Raw genomic sequence first — 15,638 nt, forward strand, 5'->3', positions numbered from 1 at the left:
GAGAGAGAGAGAGAGAGAGAGAGAGAGAGAGAGAGAGAGAGAGAGAAGAGTTGTTTCTTGAAAACTGACAGACAATCAAACAAAAATAATCTGAGGTCATTTAATACAAATAAATCACAGTGTTAGTATGGAAATTACAATTTTTGAGTCGCGTTATTTTTAACAAAACAGAATTTACGACGAATATTTGCGTGATCGTCGACGATCTACGGCCGTGCTCCGCCAAATAAATCGAGTCTACCGTTTCTGTCGATACCGGTTCGGAGACGTCATTGTCCTCGTAACTGTATCGGCACTTCCTAACGCTCGGATCTACTGCAAGAAAGTAGCACGGACATCCACCTTTTGCGACGGGAAGAATTCTTACGTTAAAGATTGTCAAATTCCATTGACCTGCACCGTGCTTTAATAAGGGATCGCTAATTAATAATTTATACATCTTCCTATCGTATGTTGGAAGCAAAGTAGACCGGCCGGCCTATCACGTGTTACAACTCACAATTAATCAAACAATAATCAAAATTGTAAAATATAAATGATTCTACAAATATAGATATTGCCGATATCTAATATTATTTCGTCAATGGAAATCAGTAGAATTTCCAACTTCCTAAAAAGACGATAGGTTTTATTGAGTATGTATACTGTTGTTATTACATAAGACTGATCTCGCGGTTATACATTTTTATAATCATATCATTTATGATTGTTTTATTATACTTGAATTAAATATTTTTTGCGTCTTTGAAAAGAATAAAAAAGACAATCGATAGATTGTTATTTGCTATGAGAAATATTTTTTCAGTCTTCAAATATTATATCCAATAGATAAACTCGCAATGTATAACTAATTGTGTAAATGTAAACTATGCTTTAGGGATGTATCGGGAGAGTTGGGGAAGAAGAAAAATGCATGTAAGCATACTTGTATGTATACCTTCGTATTATTCCTCAAAGTTGTTAGCTTCTGAATGTGTAAAAAAAAGATTCGTCAGTAGAACGGTATAATGCCTCGGTTAGTAGGGCAACGCTCGAGTAACACGCACGTTATAAAATAGGCTGAACAGCCCGCAGCGAGAAGCGCGGACCGTGGACCGTGTACCGTTAGCATCGTACGCATACCTCGGTAACTACTCGAGGGAATATCTCGTAATCATCGTTGGTGCCGACGCGATGTAACGTAACACCTGTTAGCCGTTACCCACAATTGCATGCAAAGATTTTACATAAAAAAGGACTGACATTGTAGTAAAAAAATCAAGAAATGAATATGAATCGATTGCAACAAAATCCAAATATATATATACCTATATATATATAATTAGATAATATACTCTTAATTATATACGTATAATTATTAAATTTTTGCGTCTCGTTTCAAAGAAATTAATTCAAATCGAAGCTAAGGGAATTATTGTTGAGTTTTTCTTCAGATTTCTTCCAGTTAATTTAGTTTTTAGTAAATATAATTAGAATAATTAAAATAATATTAAAAAACAGACTAAAAATTTTTGGACAAAAAGGAGAGAAATGCTTGCATGCAGGACATTTACAAGTTATATATCTATGTATCCATTAATGCACACCCGTTAATGATTGATACATGTATAGGTAATTATTTTCTTTTGTGAAAAGAAAATATCATTATTATCGTTTAGATGATTCTCTTGTGTGCATCATCGTATGCCGACGACAAATCCAAAAATACCAAACCGGTTGTCAACGACAACGAGTCCACGCGAGCGGAAGAACCTCCGGAGGGATATTATGCGTTCGTCGAATCACCAAACGCGGAACCACCCAGAGTTCGGCCACCGCCCTATATTGACAGCGATAAGGAATGTTATGGTAGGTCTGGAATACGAGCAAAGCGAAGCCTAAAAATTAACTATTATCAAAAACTGTTATATCGATGGTTCGATACTCTTCTTATAATGGCATTTAACACCCGCTATTTTTCTCACTATTTACAAGAGAGTCATCTCGTATTTATTATCGATTTTTCATAATTAAAAATCCACATTTTTTATAATTAAAGAAATCATTGTATGATTTTTACCGAACACCCTGATTCTCGATACAAACGATATATTTTATATTTATCATTTATATTCTATTTTCTATAGGTAACGATAAGCATGGAAAAGGATTCGTTTCGATACATAATATCTGCGGAGACTTGAACAAAGGTTACATTCCACGAAATCCAATGAACCAATATGTAAATGGCTCGTCGTATCCTTTGTAAGTGAGAGATAAATTAAGTAAAGTCAATATTCAATATATTCAGATCGCGGCATTAATCTAAATTAACTATTTGGAATTTTTGTTCCATAGCGCACTGATAAAGAATCATACTCTCAAGTTCCTCAGTAAAGCATTACCGATCCTCAAGGCTGACGATTCACTGCCAAAGGTCGCCAAAGTGCATCCATTGTCGCAAAATTCGTAAGTAGTCCGAAGGCATTCTCAGGTATTACGTAGATTTAATTTTTGCCATATTCTAGATACACTAATTCAACATATCGAATTATCTAACAATCTCTCTTCGCGTAGAGTTGATACGGCCGATGAAGAAGAAAAACATAGTAGAAGCAAAAGATCCAGTCTATTGGATTCGACTTTAATTACAGACTCCAATCGACATGGTCGCAAATTTTGCGAAAACGGTAGCGGAGTGTAAGTATATTTCACTGCTCTAAAAGTTTTAAAACTTTCAAATTTAATGTATGCATATTAGATTTGTAATTATTAGGCAATTATATAAACAGTCATCACGTAATTGATTCCAACTATTTTTAATTGCAAATTCTTTAAGGAACTTGATATCAGTTTTCCCTTTCCTGAAATACCTATCGAAGAATCGAGATAATTTTCAATTAAATGATATCAGTTTTTTGAAAATAAAGATGAATTTCTTTTCAGAAAGGAAGAAGATAGAAGGATCCTTAAATGAGACAATTATCGTTTCCTTAGACGTTAACGTGTAATAATGTAATTGTTTCTTTTTGGCGAACAGAGTGTGCATGTTATATAAAGCTATTCAAGGCGAACCGATCGCGCCGTCGGCATCGGTCATCGAACGTCGGGATGAACCTTCGACGTCCGATTATCGACGAGGAGAGCGCGTACCTGCATCGCAGGAAAAAACGGAATATACGGGCCCGCCGACACCATGCCCAGCTAAGGTTGAATACGCGACTCCGGTCTTCGCTAAAAATTATCAAGGTGTCTGGAGATACGTGGTGCAGATACCTTACGAAGGTTACTTTACGCAGACGATCGAACTCACCAGATGCATGTAGGATTCCAATCATACTTGAATTTGCAGTAATCATCTAAGGTTTAGAGGTAGTATTTTTCAAGCTAGTATTTCCCTCTGCACCATTACAGGCAATCGAGATGCCATTACTTGGACGGTGGATGCTTATCATCGCCAAGATGGACGAGTCTATTGGTCGCTGAAATATTTTACCCGGACACGTTCTTAGAGGAAAATCAAAGTTCCGGTATCGGATCTGGTACTCGAGATCCTGTCGCTGTATCGCCACCACCAGTTCACGATTTTCAAAATTATCAGCAATATTTGCAGAAACGTGCGAGCACGGGGGAAGCGCGTAACAATGGTGGTGCTCAGCAACATCACTGTGATGGTGTCGACGAAATGGGTTGCTTCCAAGTAAGAACAATAATACAGCTTTGCTTTTCTTATCTCACTTACGCTCATGCACTTACTCTGAATTGTTACAATTCGAATTTCAGCAATCAAAGTTCATTCACTTTTTACAAAGCACATTTAGCTATGTTATGCGTTTCCAAAATTGATTTTTAAAATTTATAACTTTCTCTAAAATTTTTCTCTGCGACATCAACTGATATCTCTTATTTCGACTTGTAAAATAGTCACTTATACAATAGTAAATGATTGTTTAGGAGATTTATTCATTTTTTCTATCTTTGTCATCCTCCCCTTTAGGTACGACTCTACTACGATTGGTTCTTGGTACCGGGAAGCTGTAAATGCTGGCGACCGGATTACTTCAATCGATATGTTCGTCGCAGCGGTTCCAATATCGAATTATGAACTTCACGTAAGAATGTGTATTTTGTATCCCGAGAAGATATCAATGTCGCTTTACTTCAGCGTCATTACTCATCAATCGTCGTTACATGAACGTACAAAGTTGGAGATGACTTACCCAGGTCATTCCAAATATCGCGGATAGTAAAAATTGGTACGTCTACTTACGCGAGATTTTTTTGCTCACGCGATAAAAGAGCTGTTAAAAATTAATCGATGTTAGTTTTTTTTATCACAAATGAGTGTGATAATTTATAGCATTATAATAGTTAAGTGATCGAATGTATTTGATTACATCTTTGATTTTTGATGTAGCCGATTGTTGATATATAATGGACATGCTTAAATTTAACCATATAAAGAAATATGAATTTTATATGTTATACATTAATTAGAATAAATAAAAGAGATAAATAAAAGGCAATATGTCAAATAAATAAAAAAAAGTATGTTTTTCAGATATAGTGCTATATAAACGACTAATGGTTTTAGACAAAGGAATGTAAATATTTATCTCTTTTTATCCTGTCTAAATTGATATAAAATTATCATCTGTAAGATAAAAATATTATTTTTAGCCATAAGAATAAAAAATGTTGAATAATGTTTTATGAATAATGAATTAATATACTATTCTTAATATTATTGTAGACAACAGAATATGTGTCATCAATTTATGTGCTACAAAATTATTGTAGTACTCAAAATAATAATAATAATTATTATAACAAAAAATTATTTATATATATGTGTGTGGCATTATAATAATTATTATTATATTATACTATTATCGTATATAGTATATATACTTTGTATAAATTATAATTATAAGCTATTGTTTAAATAAAGAAAAATGTGAGAATTTTTCTCTTGTGAATTGTATCTTTGATAACAATATCAAGAAATTATTTAGTTAAAAATAGTTATGAGATCATAAAAATATACATATTCATAACTATAACGAAAGAAGTAAAACATATTTTATGAAATATATATATATATATATAATGTAAAAATGTATATACCAATTATACAGTTGATATTTTTTTCGTCAATATGATCAAAAAATCAATACGATTGTAGCGTTAACCAATATTATTAACATGTATGTTCTAATTAAAGAACTGAGGAATAATCTAAATAATCTAAAGAACTTGATAAGATAAATTTGATATTTCAAATAAAAAAATTATATCATCTTACTCCACATAAATGTAAAGATTATTAATTAATGTAAAAAAATATAAACAAAAAAGCGCAACATATTTATTAATAAAAACAATAACTTTTATTTTTATTAATTAAATAAATAACTTATGAATATTATAGTTGGGCTATTTCAGAAAGATAGACGTTTCGTATCTGCTTCGTTCATTTAATATTTTAAAGGTTAATATATTAATACTCAATATTCAATTATGGCACGTAATCGCTGGAAACGTAAAATACATACATAAATGCCTGTTCTAGTTTATAGAACTGTTTCAGTATTGTAAGTGATATAATTTATTATTTTCCAAATACATTTTTATGTATCTAAATTTCAATGACTAGATTAAGTTTGTCCATAATGGAACTTTCTTTATAAAACAATAGGTACAACGTGTAATAGATAAGAAGTCAAGCAAGTGAATAATTCGTATCTGAAAATAAATGCGTACGAGAAAATTGAGAATAAAAAGTGTACGATGCACTTCAAAAGAAATATTTCTTTACAAATCTCATTAATAATTCACTATACATATGTACGTATACATATATATACATATGTATATATATATATATATATATATATATATATATGTATATATGCGCGCACGTACACGCATACGTACATGCACGAAAAGATTAACCGTTAGAAATATCATTACATTTCGCGCAAATACTTAGTATTAGGCTTGTCTTTGAATTCGATTCAATATATTATCTACACAAGTTTAGCAAATAACATTATATCGCTCGGTTTTATAAAATGAAAGTTTATATGAACACGAGCGCGTACGACTCGTCATCATTTTCAACATATTTTTACATCTAAACGCAAATCTTTTTGCCGAATGTATATTTGTGACATCGTACACGATGTCGCTAATACACAGACATATAGTTTCGGTGTCCTACCTAAATTTGATTCGTTATTCCTTAACAGAATACGACATTATAAATGCACATGTTATCCACATGTAACTGTAGTCTTAAAATCTTAAGAAGCACCATTATGTACATGATGTAAAATGACGGCTGTTTCACTGCAGTATTTACACAAAAAAAAAAACAATTGCACAAACGTGTAAACGCGTATATATAATGACTAAATACGTCTGTAAACGTCTTTAATCGTCATTTTCTTATTTGAAAAAAATATGCATTAATTTAAAGAAATGCCTTGAATCCACGAACTAAGATCGCTCGTATCTTCGCAACTAAGACTCAAGGCGTGTTTCTCACACTGTTTGGTACCCAAGAGTAATTCAGCTGCTGTTCGACCAGTCAAGTATGCACCATGTACTGTGCTGTAGAATGAGGAATGAGTATGTTCACCTGCAAACGCCACCAGAATTTTGACCGTTTCGTCCGTTTTGTCTTCCGTTTTCTCCTCAATTAACGGCTCAGCCAAACGCCTGATATCCAGTTGACTCGCTCCGACAGCCATCGCGGTGTAAGAACCTCGCGTATAAGGTTGAGATTGCCACGTGGTGCGCAGACAGTTCTTTGGGGTCGGTACGAAAGGATCATTGAGGAATCGCCGCAGGATTTTCGTGCACACCTCTGCCACTTCCGTGGTACTCAGCTTTTCTACGTACTCTGCCGCGCGACCGGATATCCAACCGAGCAGTAGCGTGTCCGAAATTTTAATAAACGAATATATCTTCCTGAACCAGGTCTTGCTAATGTCCCGCTTCTCCACCTCGGATAATCGCTCGTCGTCCCAGAGAAGCATTACTTCTGACACACCGGGATTTAGGAAAGGCCGTTCGTATTCGAGAAATATCTTATTCACTGTACCGAACATCAGTCTGTTTATTGCTTCAAGCTTGTATGCTGGTAACGGCGGTTCAAACAAGTCCTGAGCTGTCCTTTTCAAAACGCCCAACGGTAATGTACAAACTACATGCTCCGCGATAATCGTCTTTCCATTTTCACATTGTACTTCTATAAGGCTATTTGATTCCGATTTTTCCGTAAGATCAACATTGTCTTGATAACATTTTTGTTTCTGCCACCTAAAATAAATAAATAAATAACAAGTAAATATTAGTCTTTGTTACATAATAAATCAAATTGATGCATGCTTTTTATATGAATAATTACTGTAAGAGGGCTCACCTAATCTTTGTTACAACATGCTTGGTAAGAATTCGATCCTTTGGTATGTGTTTCGAAACTGGTTCTAATATAGCGCTATACCCGTTGGGAAGACTGATATTACCACCTTGAAGTTCGTCATAAGAGCCCATTTCCAAGAGATCTACGTCGTCCATACTGTCGCAGCCCGTAACGCAGGTTTCTCTCTTGAGTAAACAGTTAAAGATCAATTGTCTTATTCTTCGTTGTTCAGGTGGCAAAGAGGACAGATATATCTCCGCTTCCAGCGCAATATGTGCCCCTACACTGGTAATACCATCCGGAGGACTGTACGTGCTCAGGAAATATTCTTCGCAACGTCTCAAAAAACATACATAAGCTTCGTAAATCTCTCGCAATACGGGAAACGGCAACTGTTTTCCATCTTCCAATGCTGCCACTACTTTATGAGGTTTCGGCACATGTACAATGTCTATTAAACCATTTGCCATCGCCAGTTCAAACATGGGATTACCTAACACTCCATGAATCCAGTTTGCTCCTAACTCAACTTTTTCGCTGCCTACGATGAGACAGACAAAAATAAATTATTATTTTTCTGTATAATGATAGTGTTTTAGCATTTTCTTAAAATAATAATAGCAAAAAAACATATCCATGGGCTTCTATATGGAAACAGAGTCAATATATTATACTCTGTCGCTTCCGACTTTTAAATACAATTATTTTGTTATAAAAAATAATAAAATACACAATTAATAACAAATTTTTTCACAAAAGACTAACAAAAAATATTTTCTTTTTTTTTTTTTTTAAGTTTACCAAGTACATAAATCACATTTTCCTGCTGACACAACTGTACATTCTGATCAATGATCCTACAAGAAAGATCCATCTCAAATATATTTGCTTCGAAAAATTGAGATATATATATTTTTTTAAGTACGAATTCTAGTTCCGTTTTCGTCATATAATTGACAAGAATTTGTACATATTGAAAAGTTATAAAGGTAAATTAAATGGTATTTTAAATTGCCTAGTATATTGCTACTATAATTGTAGAATTGGTTGAACTGTTATATCACAGAGTAAATAAATTTAAAAGCGAGTAAAATATTTTGTCACGATAAGGACAGGTTAAACTGATCGTACCGACTTGTGCCGCGATGATTCGTCCACCTATACGTCCGCGCGCTTCGACAATAAGAAAATCCGTCTCGCTATTCTTCAACAAATGAGTTGCTGCAGACAGTCCGGCCATACCGGCACCAATAATCAAGATTTTACATGACAGTCGGTCATCCTCCGAATTATTCGTAGATTCCGCCATGTTCGTTACATATGAGCGATATCGGCTGTCACACAGCTGTAACACACACATATGTAAGTGCGCCATGGAATGCTGTATATGTGCATGAGTGTGTGCTGTGCGATGATAGGATATGCTTCGTGGAATCTAATTGGTCAATATCTTACGATACCAGGCTTGTTGTGGACCGTCATTTAGGGTGCCGTCCCATGGCAAAGATTTTTCACGTAACACGTATTGCGTAATCAATCAGAGGCATAATTTTTTTACGTAAAATTTTGCGTAACAGAAAACGCGTAACGCTTCCGATTGGTTACGCGATACGCGTTACGTGAAAATCTCTGCCATGGAACGGCATTCTTATGCATTTCATGTGCTCCAAGCCTAATACCCTCGGTTTTGATTGATGGCTGCTGAGTGCTGTCAGCCAATCAGGAAGCGAAACGCCATTTGTGCAGTTTGCGCTTCTCTGATCTGACTCATCTGAATTCAGGACTTTGCGTTTCACATTTGGATAATATAATAATGTTTTTTAGTAATTTAACAAATAATCTGCACTATTATATAAATAATTAAGTTACAGTGACATATTCAGAGAAATGTCTAACTCACTCGTGCATAAAAGTTTAGAGTTGTTGGGTTACGAAAAAGATTTGCAGAAAGGTTAGTTTATTGTGGCCAGGCCACATGTGTATGTGTTTACAAAAACGATACGCATATGTATGTATGTATATACATCTATTTCAAATAACAAATATCCTTGTAGAACAAAATAAGAAGAAGAAACGTAAGGCTGTTGGATATAAAGGAGTGTTGGATCTAATTCCCACTAAACATAGAATCATCTCTAAAAACGATAAGACAGGTTAGCGAATCGATCATTTAAGCACATGCAATGATACATCTAACAGATGAATTCCATACAAAATTTTTTATTATTATAGATTATAAAAAATTATAATAAATTATTTAATTATATCATTTTAATGTATTCTCATAAATTGTATTATTAAATATATATATATATATATATATGAATAGATGCATTAAGAAGTAAATAAAATCATATATTTTCTTCTTATAGATCTCGATACTATTTTGGGCCGATCCAGCAAAACTACCGTTTATGAGACTCAGAAACGCTTAGCTATTCAAAAAGATCCTACCAACAAAAATGTACAACGACTCCTTTTACTTAGCAGTAATCGGATAGATTCTGAGACAGCAAATAACGTATGAGAAATTATGTTTTATTAACTTGTTTGTTCTGCATTTCCCTCATTTTTTATCAATATCTTGTTTCTATGAATCTCAACAGATCTTTTTAATCTTTATTATATTTCTTTTATGCGCTACACATATAATCTAAAGATATGGATTCTATGATGTGTAAAGATATTTAAATATTTATTTAAAATTCTAAAGAGATAATTTTTTAAATAAAGACTTGTTGCAATTAATGTACATGTTTTGGAAATATTTTTTTAGCTGTTGCAACGTGCTGTAGGAAAGAGATACATTCAACAGGAAAAACCTAAGAAATCAGAAGAAACAATTTTCACGGAAGAAGATTTCAGGAAATTTGAACAAGAATATGTGGAATGAATTGTAAGGAATAGCGCAATGTATAATTTTAATAAGGAATAGTGCAAACTGTAAAAATTAATATAGGAATGACCAATGATGTTTAACAGCGATCGTCAAAAAGGAAAAGCGATATTAATATTGACGTTTGTCTTATTTCTGTATTATACCGTGTGGGTAATCGGTTTGCCGTTCATCGACGATGATAGATTGAGATCTCTTTTTTATTCGCACGATTTAGCTCTGATAATTCCCGCGAGTTTCGGACTAATTTTCATCGGTGGTTTGATACTCTTTACTGTGTATCATGTGAAACCATACTTGTTCCATAGAATAGAGAAAGTAGAGTAGCAATTTACTAGCAAGTTATCAGAACGTGCAGTGATATTGGATGTTATCGTTGTAATGAGTCATCATACGCTACGTTATATAATACTCATACATACAACTCGTGGCACATGCATGAATATGAACGCCATAACGGCATGAATGTTAGTTATATAATATCTCTCATGGATGCTACATCTTGTCAAGTTCACTCTGAACTAATCAATAAAATAAGCTTTTCTGTATCTCTCTTTTGTACATTACGTTGAGCACTGCTACAGAACTGGCAAATTAAAAATGTCGAAGGAGTGGTTTGTCGTTGGTATATCCGGAGCAACTTGTAGTGGAAAAAGTACGTTGGCTGATAAGATCTGTGACAATTTTCCAACGTCTGTTATGGTGCGTCAAGATGATTATTTTTTGCCACTGGACGATCCACGTCACATTAAAATACAGGAATTAAACCACATGAATTGGGAATTAATAACGAGCCTAAATATGCAGAAAATGTATTCGGATGTTGTAAAAACACTTCAATCTCCCAGAAAAAATGCAACGAATTCGAAGATGCTATTGATATTGGATGGTTTTTTGCTTTTTCAACATAAGGCCATTGCAAACCTATGTGATCGTAAATACTTTTTAACGTTGACAAAAGAGCAATGTTGGGAACGAAGAAAAAACCGTATATATGATCCGCCTGATGTACCAGGATATTTTGAAAAGACAGTGTGGCCCGAATTTATTAAGTATGAAAATGAAGTTCTACGAAACAACCAAGTGCATGAAATTATAACATTTATCGATGGATCCAAGGATATGGGAGAAATTTATGAAATGGTTTCCAAGGAAATCGATCAATTATTATCCTAAAAAAAGTAACTCAATTTAACTCTTCTTATGATTAAATTTAAATTATATAAGTATCATCAGCCTGAAACAAAAAAAAGAGAAGTTTTACACATTCTGAAAGATATAAAAAATGAAATGGACATTGTAAAGATATTTAATATTGCAAATTAAAAAATTTCAATAATTTATAAGCTCTTGATATTTTTCCGTAGAATTTTCTTAATGTGTGTGTGTGTGTGTGTGTGCGTGTGCGTGTGTGTGTGCGCGTGTGTGTGTGTGCGCGCGCGCGCGCTTGTATCTACTTTTAACGTTTTATATTTTTACCAATCAACTTGTATACATATATGCAGATATATATAAAACTGAATCTTTAAGTAATATTAGAAGTAAGTATAATAATTTACAAGAAAATATTGCTGTATATAAATTTTCATCGTTACAGCACGTATAGAGTAATTTTAATAACGAAGCATTTTACCAAATTTTGGATATATTACAAGCTGACTAGCAATTTGAAACTATCTTGTACAAAATGAATTATTTATTATTTTATAACAATGCGCATGTCGTGAGAATATTTTAAAGAAGATTTTAACCATTTGATACGGATAATCATGAATTTATATAAACTTAGTTTCAAATTATGTTACAGAGATTTTGATAAATGAATGATTATGTATGATTGCTATTTTACGAAGTTATAAATTGTGAGTAATTACTATAATATTACAGTATAATCAACCTGTATTGTTAGAAAATAATAATGATAATAACATAAAATCTCTGTAACATGTATATACATATATCGTTATAACTTAATTCAACCTATATATATATATATATAAAAGAATTCTTATTCGTAAATTGTTTACAAAATAGGCGACCTTCAAGTCGCGAAAATATTTCCTAATTATTATCATTCAAAAAACAAGCTTTCAGATATTGAAGTCTTGACTCTCAACAAGATTTTTCATGATTTCTCATTTTTTAATAAAGATAACACACAACGACATGTATATGTTACATAGAGTAAGTGTTTTGTTTAATTTGACCTTGCGCGTTTGTAACGTTTGTTGGTGCAGGTCCAGCGGCTTGATCGTCCTGATCGTTTTGCCCACAAGCTTTACGAACGTATTGCGGGGTAAGGACAACTTCCTCTTCCATTTCCAGTACTCGTTTATCTAGTTCTGTGCATGCTGCCATTTCCTTCTCAAAATTTGCAAGCATTTGTGGTGAATTATATTTTTCAGGATCATCGTGGAATATTACCATCCCATCTTTTTGATTAATAGTTGCAAAAATTTCGCCATCTTCGATCTAAAAATACATAAAGATCGTTAATAAATAATATTAATTTACATGTTACAGATATATTACACAATATGTATGTATATTGTGCGTAAAGTGTTCCATGGTATACTAGCTAACTTTAGAGACAAATCTTTATTTGTTATAATAGGAAAATCGCAATGGTTTTTTTTTTTTTTTATTAACAAAATCGTAAGGATAAAAGCAATTCTTTGATAACTGAGAAAAAAAAAATGAAACTAATTTTTAGCTTGATATCAAAGAAAATTTTATCATTCATTTCAACTGAGTTTTAACATAGTTTTAACTACGTTAAACTAAGAAGAAAGAAAATATCTTAATGTGAGAAATTACTAATTTATCAAAGATGATTGATCAACGATTTTCAGATATTTATTATACATATAGTGCGCGATGATACAAAAACTCACCATGTTTAAAATATATTTTTCCGCTTCGGCAGGTCCCGATAACTGAACTCTGCTCGCAACATCACTTAAGCTAAGCGTCAGGAAGGTCTTGGTCAGCCTCTGTATATTTTTCTTATACAAGTAAGCAAGCACTTGTTTTACGAGTCCCAGATTGCGATCCCTCATAAATACTTGTTGATATTTAGTAATAATACTCTGCACTTCTTCGCAGCTATTAACCAGATAGGCCGTAGCCAATTCCTGATATTGCTGGCTCAACGGCTTGATGTATCTGTTGATCACCTGGCTCGTGTATCTCGGTAGATTCAACACTTTCCCATGTAATATCAGCGAGATCAAAATGTACTTTTTGTAGGCCTCCAGCATGATGTAGCTAACTGCCATCGCGGGCGTCGTCACGCACACTTCGAAAAAATACAACGCCCGATCGTAATTCTTTAATGCTGTATATATCATGCCACCGTAATAGTAATACAATAGGAAATATTTTGAGTCAAACTGGCCTCCTTCCTGACTAATTCCCGTGACATCTATGTCAAGAAACTCGAGCGCCGGTTTAAAACACTTGGACAGAAGACATAATTGGCAAAGGTCTGCATGTATCGAGGTTAACTGACTGTCGAAGAGTTGTATTTTGCGTATTGCGCGGCACAGCAATTCGATTCCACGTAATGGCGTTTTTGACTCGACTAAACTCTGGGTAAATAAGTGACATAAGTCTGCGTCTATAAAGAGAATTTTATTAACTCGATTATGTCACATATAAGGAATAAATACAATTAGACAATTAAATACAGATCGTGAATTTATAGAAAATTAATAGATTCGAAAAATTCAACATTTATTAAACTAAAAATTTTTACAAATTATATATATTTAAATGAATATAAAATATTTAATGTAAGAAAGGCATGCAGTGGATAAATATAGCACAAATACTTGTCTCTTGCCAATTTTGGATTCTAATTATAATCTGTAATTATATGTATTGTTTTTTTATTACAAAATTTCCAAAATTATTAAGGTTACACAAAATTGATGTATAACTGAATTTTGAAAATCTTTTTAATAAATAAAATGTACTAGTTAAATTGTACAAAAATAGTAGCTTTCAAACGCAAGCATATTAAATACAGATACTTGCTATTTTAACAAATTAAAATAAATGGAAAAATAAATTAAATAACTAAATTTGAATGAGCAAGTGCAAAGGACAAGCAATTTCTTGCAGTTACAGTTAAAATAAATTTGTTATATATGGAATAAATAATTGCTTTAAATAACATAATTAATCGAAATCATAAGGGAAGACTCACATGTGTCTGGCGCAAATCTAACTTGCTCTCCATTACAGCCGACGATAAACTCTTGAACCTGATTGAACAAGAGTTTATGCGCATCAGAGTTATTCCCGCCGTTAGGATTAGGCAGTGAAAATTTTGCACAGAGCACTGCCAAGATACCTAACGAATGTTGCTGCAAATCCAATGTTTCCAAAACATTGTCCAAATGTTGGCCATTCTTCGTCAATACTTCGACACTTTTGCTTATAATGTCATATAATTCTCTAAAATTGCCTGTATATGCAAACAGGTTATGTACAGTGGTAACATAAAATTGAAATTCTTTTGTTATCCAAATGTTATATCTTGAGCTATTATTTTAAAAACATGAAATACAAAGCAAATTTAAAGGAAAATAAAAGATTTTCTTTCAAGAGAAACTCTACTACTTAGGAAGGCTTCGCACGTTTCGCTTCGCTTTTTGCTCTTGCGTTTTGAGGTTAAGTTGCACGATATTTCACACAATATGTATCCGGGAGAGTCGGACATACCTTGCTTCGAAAGCGTTCGAACGTTATTTACAAATTGCTCCAATGCCGATGCCATTACTGCAGATGCTCTCTTATCATCACCTTCGGTCAACGTTTGGCGATCGCCTACCAACAGAGATTACACATTCGCGAGCAAACACTGGTCACTGACTCGCGAGCTGAAAAGAAAATGCTGAAATGACGTTTTGAAACAGAGGTTACGAAGGTGGAACCCGTGGAACCCGCGGCGGAACGCGGCGGAACGTGGAACGCTAGCGAGAAGGAATATAATTCCGGATTCCAGATGTTAATGACCTCGCGCGGCGAAAGCGCAAAGTTTCAAATTCGAAACTGACGATAATATATAAATTTCATGTAAACTATATAACGATCGTAAATATATATAATCGTAATAATATACATATGTATATGATAGATGATAAAAATATATATTTTATTTAAATAATGATCGATGGATATTTTTAAATAAAGAAATATAGATAAAAAATGTATATACAAATATGTATAATACACATATATCTATAATATATGTATATGTATATATACATTTGATTTTTCAATACGTATTTAATCATTCTCTCAGTCGTACTAAATGTATAACCAATT

At 33.1% G+C, this 15,638-nt stretch overlaps 5 protein-coding genes across 8 annotated transcripts in view; 3 read left to right on the forward strand and 2 right to left on the reverse strand.

Moving 5' to 3' along the window:
• The window catches only part of LOC105454677, a 5,448-nt gene extending 1,221 nt beyond the window's left edge, over positions 1-4,227 (forward strand). Inside the window, exons 2-9 of one of the 3 annotated variants that reach the window (XM_011697485.1) lie at positions 878-927; positions 1,659-1,848; positions 2,127-2,244; positions 2,338-2,448; positions 2,557-2,679; positions 3,020-3,301; positions 3,394-3,679; positions 3,977-4,227. In XM_011697485.1, the coding sequence (XP_011695787.1) occupies positions 880-927; positions 1,659-1,848; positions 2,127-2,244; positions 2,338-2,448; positions 2,557-2,679; positions 3,020-3,301; positions 3,394-3,679; positions 3,977-4,084 (1,266 nt within the window). In that variant the 5' untranslated portion in view covers positions 878-879 and the 3' untranslated portion in view covers positions 4,085-4,227. The remainder of the gene's footprint in view (positions 1-877; positions 928-1,658; positions 1,849-2,126; positions 2,245-2,337; positions 2,449-2,556; positions 2,680-3,019; positions 3,302-3,393; positions 3,680-3,976) is intronic. The other 2 variants (XM_011697486.1, XM_011697487.1) reach the window with 2 other exon arrangements.
• A 1,213-nt stretch (positions 4,228-5,440) lies between these two features.
• On the reverse strand, positions 5,441-8,765 carry LOC105454678 (spermine oxidase). The gene is made up of 3 exons (XM_011697488.1): positions 8,540-8,765; positions 7,409-7,949; positions 5,441-7,305 (listed from the first exon to the last, which is right to left on the reverse strand). The coding sequence occupies exons 1-3, from the start codon at positions 8,715-8,717 to the stop codon at positions 6,450-6,452; spliced, it is 1,575 nt and encodes a 524-aa protein (XP_011695790.1). The 5' UTR covers positions 8,718-8,765; the 3' UTR covers positions 5,441-6,449.
• Positions 8,766-9,131: 366 nt separating this feature from the next.
• On the forward strand, positions 9,132-10,387 carry LOC105454679 (active regulator of SIRT1-like). Its single transcript, XM_011697489.1, has 4 exons — positions 9,132-9,359; positions 9,463-9,561; positions 9,781-9,929; positions 10,185-10,387. The coding sequence occupies exons 1-4, from the start codon at positions 9,296-9,298 to the stop codon at positions 10,299-10,301; spliced, it is 429 nt and encodes a 142-aa protein (XP_011695791.1). The 5' UTR covers positions 9,132-9,295; the 3' UTR covers positions 10,302-10,387.
• Positions 10,388-10,627: 240 nt separating this feature from the next.
• Positions 10,628-11,485, forward strand: LOC105454681 (nicotinamide riboside kinase 1). The gene has a single exon (XM_011697493.1). The coding sequence runs from the start codon at positions 10,905-10,907 to the stop codon at positions 11,478-11,480; it is 576 nt and encodes a 191-aa protein (XP_011695795.1). The 5' UTR covers positions 10,628-10,904; the 3' UTR covers positions 11,481-11,485.
• LOC105454680 (COP9 signalosome complex subunit 3) lies at positions 11,472-15,268 on the reverse strand. Of its 2 annotated transcripts, XM_011697492.1 has the most exons (5): positions 15,033-15,268; positions 14,515-14,775; positions 13,199-13,923; positions 12,512-12,776; positions 11,472-11,541 (listed from the first exon to the last, which is right to left on the reverse strand). In XM_011697492.1, the coding sequence occupies exons 1-5, from the start codon at positions 15,085-15,087 to the stop codon at positions 11,537-11,539; spliced, it is 1,311 nt and encodes a 436-aa protein (XP_011695794.1). In that variant the 5' UTR covers positions 15,088-15,268; the 3' UTR covers positions 11,472-11,536. The 2 variants fall into 2 exon arrangements, with proteins under 2 accessions (XP_011695794.1, XP_011695792.1); XM_011697490.1 differs by lacking the exon at positions 11,472-11,541 and having other exon boundaries at positions 12,426-12,776.
• Positions 15,269-15,638: the final 370 nt, after the last annotated feature.

This window comes from Wasmannia auropunctata, unplaced genomic scaffold (assembly GCF_000956235.1).
Source record: "Wasmannia auropunctata unplaced genomic scaffold, wasmannia.A_1.0 LD335976.1, whole genome shotgun sequence".
Lineage (NCBI taxonomy): Eukaryota > Metazoa > Arthropoda > Insecta > Hymenoptera > Formicidae > Wasmannia > Wasmannia auropunctata.